This window comes from Amphiura filiformis, chromosome 18 (assembly GCF_039555335.1).
Source record: "Amphiura filiformis chromosome 18, Afil_fr2py, whole genome shotgun sequence".
NCBI lineage: Eukaryota > Metazoa > Echinodermata > Ophiuroidea > Amphilepidida > Amphiuridae > Amphiura > Amphiura filiformis.
Window position 1 is genome coordinate 42,378,710 of NC_092645.1, and position 6,000 is coordinate 42,384,709.

Consider the following 6,000-nt stretch of genomic DNA (forward strand, 5'->3'; position numbering starts at 1 on the left):
AAGGTGGCGTAAGTTATGACTACTCAGTATGATAAAGATTGATTAGTCTCACTTGATCAAATTTCTCTCGATCGCTTTTCTTATAATAGTCGTCGTCATGCTCCCTCGTTGTCGTGATATTGATCACAAAAGAGTTTTTTGTATTTTGCAAGACCATGCACTCAGCTGCTGTATATTGGAAAATGGAGCAACTTAAGAATTTGGGTACACCCAGTCCGAACCACCGCTAGTCCGAATTTTAAGCTTACCTAACGCTAGCACTAAACCTAACCCTAAACCTAACCCTTACCCTAATCCTAAACCTAACCCTACCCTAAACCCTTTCACTAAAAATTTGGACTAGCGGTGGTTCGGATTGATGGTGTTTCGGACTGACGGGGAGACCCCTATGATTTTGCTTTTGAAACTTCAGCTACACATCAGCTGTTGCAATGAGAGTTGTGTTTAAGGGGGTACTACACCCCTGACCAATTTTGTGCCTATTTTTGCATTTTTCTCAAAAATTATAGCGCATTGGTGACAAGTAAGATATGTATATTATAGGGGCAAGGACTACAACTACTGCACTGGAAATTTGATTTCAGCACAGACAACAGTTGTGGAGTTACAGTCAAAAATGAGGGAAAACCGGTATTTTATCAACAAATCAATAACTACTTGCCTTGAAATGCTGAATTTTCAGTGCAATAGTTGTAGTCCTTGCCCCTATAATATACATATCTTACTTGTCACCAATGCGTTATAATTTTTGAGAAAAATGCAAATACGCACAAAATTGGCCAGGGGTGTAGTACCCCCTTAAAGTGACTCTTCACACTGTGCTCAACACTTAATCTGAACGAAGTAATAGCAAAAACCTCAAGGGTAAAAGGTGTGTAGCATCCTGGAGCAATACAATATTTTTATTTTACCAAATGTGTATGGTATTGCAAAATATTTGGGAAATTACTCTTTTATGTGGTTTATTTTGCATATCATCGTATGGAAAATTAACTGGTAGTCATTTATTGACATTTTTAATTTGTAGATAACAGCAGGGGATGCCTCTCAACACATGCAAAACCAAGCTTCTCTTCATGCACAACTACAAGTTAATCAGTTTGAAGAAATGAAAAACAAGGTTGAAGAAACTCTGGAGAAAATCATCATACGCACCGGCAGCATTTCTGAAGCAAAGGTGGGGAAGTTAGCCGTTGATGCTGAAGGAGTTGTACAGGATGAAGCCTGTGCTGAGAAAAGCTCTGAAGCAACAAAGAGTAAAGCAAGTGGTAATATCTTATCGGATACTTGTCTCAACTACATCTTTTCTAAACTGAGAGACTCAAATGTATTTGTACTGCGTACAGAGAATGATGCCAGAGTGCAGAAATCAGACAGAGCCAACAACGGTAAGGAGCAAAACCTTGAGAAAAGGGTTAAAAATTTGGAAGGAAAGTTGAAAGAAAAGGAAGAAGAATTGAATCAAATGAAAACATTGTATGCTGTGTTGGATAAGAGAAATGAAACTTTCCAAGAAGTTGTTGCTGTGTTGAATAACCAGCTAGAAGCATTGGCGGAAAAAATAGGCGCTTTGGAGCGTCAGAATCGTCATCTTCAAGATACCATTGAACTGCAAGAACGTCAAATTCATGCTCATGATCAGATGCTGACTGTGAAGAATGTTGCTCTTGCAGAGCAAGAGTTGAGGATTCAATCTTTAGAATCATCCTCATATAATGGGATCCTTGTTTGGAAGATAACAGAATATGCAAGAAGACGCAGAGAAGCAGTGAGTGGCAAAACGACGTCGTTCTACTCATCGCCATTCTACACCAGTTACCATGGATACAAAATGTGCGCCCGCATCTACCTCAATGGAGATGGCATGGGCAAAGGCACTCACTTGTCACTGTTCTTTGTTGTCATGAAAGGGCGATATGATAACATCCTTCGCTGGCCATTTAGGCAGAAGGTGACCTTCATGATGGTGGATCAGGGAAACAGGGAGCATGTTGTGGACGCCTTCCGTCCCGACCCGACATCCTCCTCATTCAAGAAGCCCACTCATGAGATGAACATTGCAAGTGGGTGTCCTTTGTTTGTGGCGCTCACCCTTCTTGAGAATGGCAACTATGCCTATGTCAAGGATGACTGCCTCTTTGTCAAAGTCATTGTTGATGTGTCAGATCTGGAGAGGATCTAGCAATTACAGAGTGAAATGAAGGTATCTATGAATGCAGATTCAAAAATCTATAGGCTCAGTGTTTATTTAACCATGCTAATATTTTACATATTTTTTGTAGTGGTAATGAAAGGTGGGAAATAATGGAAATATACATAATGTCAGCTATATCACATAGTAGCATAGATGTTATAATGCTGCCTTGTGATATGACCGACAGTTTATCAACTGGGCCCCGTTTCACAAAGCTTTGTGATCAATCTTACGATTTATCTGCAACATGTAATCCCCTTTCAAATCAATTGTAAGATCAAAAGTAAGTCTTTCTGAAACAGTCCCAGCTTATGAGAATTATGAAAGTTTATCTGCCTTTAAACATTGTGTAATTATAGTGCTTTGGGTGGCGGCTGGTTCGATTAGCGCAACTTCAAAATACCCTCTGCGCACTGTTCTAGGGTTAAGATTTAAGGTAAGTTTTTAAATTGGGGTTAGGATTAAAATGAGTGAGTATTAAGGTGCAGTCAGAGCTTGTTAAAGTTTCATAATTCTCATAATTACATGTGTGTCTTGCTGCTGTCACAAAATGAGCATAAAGTTGACAAATAACTTCCTGAGATATCCTGAGATATTCCAGATATGAAATTCTTAATATAAGCTTTAAAAAAATACCAAACATGTTCGAGTAGCTCATGCTTTGGTCTTCAAAAAATCCTTTTGTTTTTGTTTTTCTTTGTTTTTAATTTTGCTATGTTTAATGGACTGTATCTTTTTTAGTGCCTTGTCCACTTTACTCTCATTTTTTGGAGCAGGTCACATAATTATAGCAGTTGACAGATGTGGTTGCTTTATATGGGCATATCTCATTACATTTTGCTTTTGAATTCCAATAGATTTAAAAGGTACTTATTTTGTACACACTGTAGTATAGCTTAGGCCATTAACCACCTGTTCGCTGAATCTGTAGTGCAAACGACTGAGAAAGTGGTCAGTTGTAATACCTGGAAATTCAGATTTTTGTGTTTTGATGTTCCAATGGTTATTAATGTTACACAATTAAATGTTCACTATTGCCTTGGACTAAAAAAATAAAAGAAAGCAAAAGAAAATCAAATCTGTGTTTATCAGCTGTTGTTTTGGTCTTCCTGAATTTTGTCTTATAGTTAAATTAAACTTTGTAACAGAAGAATAATTTTACAGATATTGTTTAGACATTACAATAATGCGTTTTGGTTTTTCAAGTTGTCTAGGCAACAGTCTACTTTTGTCAATTGTGAAGGAAGTAGAACAATGACCTACAAAAGGAGAGTGTATATATGAGGTGTAAGTTTGCACCAAACAATGAACACATTGGGGGAGGGGGTGCACGTGGAGGGAGAAAAAGAACTGTATTTGTATATTACATGAATTCAGTAGATACTATGTATCTGAAAACTGTACATACATGTATTATAGGGAATGGTACTTTCTTAAAATAAACAGGAAGATTTGTCAGTGAACAGAGACATGTTACAGAAAGAGCTTGTTGGGCTTTAATGATAGTGGTGTAGGTAAAGATTTAATTTGTTCATAATATATGGGCTCATTCAAGTGACAGTCTGATGTTTAGGTTTTGGATGAATCTCAATATGGCAAGGCAGTATGACTGTTATAATTTATTAAATGTGGAGTGTTGTTAGATTCCCTGTAGAACAAAGTTTAAATACATATTTTCTACATCAAAGAACTCATGCTATTAAAATTATTTCGACAGGAACACATGCAGCTCATGTGTGCAGCAGTGATAAGACCACTTATAGTGGCTGATTCCTCTCTTATTTTAATGATTTAAGACTACATGTACTAGTGGCTGATTACCCCCTTATTGATTTGTACTCTCAAAACCTTCCTTCAGAAATGTAATATTTAGCTATCTTTGGGGAAAAGGAAAAACTGTTATTTTGCCTGACTGTCCTTTCAAGTGCAGTCGCAAAATTCGAAGACTTGGCTAGTCCAGTCTAAGCACCCAGAATATATTTTAGGTGATAAGATAACTTTTTATCAATTTTTTGTATCGATTTATTATATAGTTATAGAAGAAAATAAAAAGATTTAACTTTAAGATTATTTTGTACATTAAATCTAATACTGGAACTAAAATTTGCGACTCACTTTCCTACGTTGTGCCCGAAAAACTATGGACTTCGTCAGGCATCCGATTGATGATGTTGTGATGTCGTCAGGTGTTGTGACATCAGACAGCTAGGAATGTCTCGTAACGTCGGGTCCCGTGCGTGTGGCAACTGAAAGCAGAAGCCCTCTTTCTTGTTGATGGCAGGCTCCTCCACTCTCCCCAAATTGATTCCTTGCTGTCTGATGTCACAACACCTGACGTCATCACAACATCATCAATCAGATGCCTGACGAAGTCCGAAGTTTTCGGATGCAACGTAGCAAAGTGAGTTGCACATTTTAGTTCCAGTATTAAATTAAATTTACAAAATAATGTTTTGAATTATATCACTCATACATAAATTCTAGACAGTTCATTGGTTGATTACCATTTGCCATTTTTACTATCACCCTCTCCGTGTGATAGTCTTAAACATCATGTGCTCTGGCGTAGTGCGCCTGCGCCAAGCCGTGCGCTGACTCTTGGACTCGCCGATTTAGTTATGGGGTGGACCCCAAAATGTGAAATATATCACGGCAAAACATGGTGTTATGTTGATAAAAAATGTATTTCCTACCTTAAATAGTATTTTAGTAATAGAATTTATGCATGAGTGATATAAAACAAATATTAACTGTCTTAAATTAGATGTAATGGTGAAATATAATCACTTTCGGTGAAAGATGTATTCCACTCGCCGTTCCGGCTCGTGGAATGGAAAAATCCATCTTTCACCTCGTGATTATATTTCGACCATCAGACTCATAGACAGTTAATATTTGTATACTCACTACGTACTGGATGAATAATCTACATCAAGATAAAAAGATTTAAGATTCATTACCTCATGAATGTTTTTAATCCAGTCGCAGATAATAAATTTTAAATCTGTGGATGCAAATTATGCAGGTTATTAAGTATAATGTAGTATTATAAGTATGCTTTACAAAGACCGCATTGTGTGACGTGTTATGCATTAGAACAATTTACGCTGGCTACCATCTTTGGATATCACATGATTGCGCGCTAGTGTGATTGGTCACTAGCAGTATTTCCTTATAAAGAAGTTATTTTTGAAATTAAAATACAATGTTAAATTTTTCTTTCATTTTCCCTGTAAAGAAATCAAATAGCCGATTAATTGGCTATTCAAAATTTTTTGCTTAGACCTCAGTGTAAACGGGTTCAGTTGCCATTCATGTATGTATATATGTGATCCAACAGTGGATCTCCTGCAAAACTTCAAGTACCGGTAGTGGAATATGTGCACGGTGGGTCAAGTGGGGGGATACTATCTTTCCTTTTTATTATACATTATAATAGCGGTGGATCATTTCAGCGCACAGGCGTAGAGATTCTGCTGTCCGAGTTTCTGAACTTGGAACCAAACACTCTCCTTATTATATATATGGGTGGATCATTTTTGCACTCGGGTGCAGAAATCCCTCAATATTCTTTATATAAAATTGGATGTCAGTTTCTTAGCTCAGAAGCAAAATACTCCCTTTCCTTATTACATGTATATACAGCAGAAGCAAAATTCTACGCTCAGAAGCAAAAACTCCGTATTATATATAACAGTGGATCATTTCTGCGCTCGGCCGCAGAAACATTCATTCTTCATATATATATAGCAGTGGATCATTTCTGCGCTCGAGCGCAGAGAATCCACTGTCGGAGTTCTGTGCTT

At 37.2% G+C, this 6,000-nt stretch overlaps 1 protein-coding gene across 5 annotated transcripts in view; it reads left to right on the forward strand.

Annotated features, from left to right (window-relative positions):
• The window catches only part of LOC140138685 (TNF receptor-associated factor 2-like), an 83,271-nt gene extending 78,365 nt beyond the window's left edge, over positions 1-4,906 (forward strand). For all 5 annotated transcript variants that reach the window (XM_072160431.1, XM_072160435.1, XM_072160432.1 and 2 more), the window contains one exon: positions 1,028-4,906. In XM_072160431.1, the coding sequence (XP_072016532.1) occupies positions 1,028-2,182 (1,155 nt within the window). In that variant the 3' untranslated portion in view covers positions 2,183-4,906. The remainder of the gene's footprint in view (positions 1-1,027) is intronic.
• Positions 4,907-6,000: the final 1,094 nt, after the last annotated feature.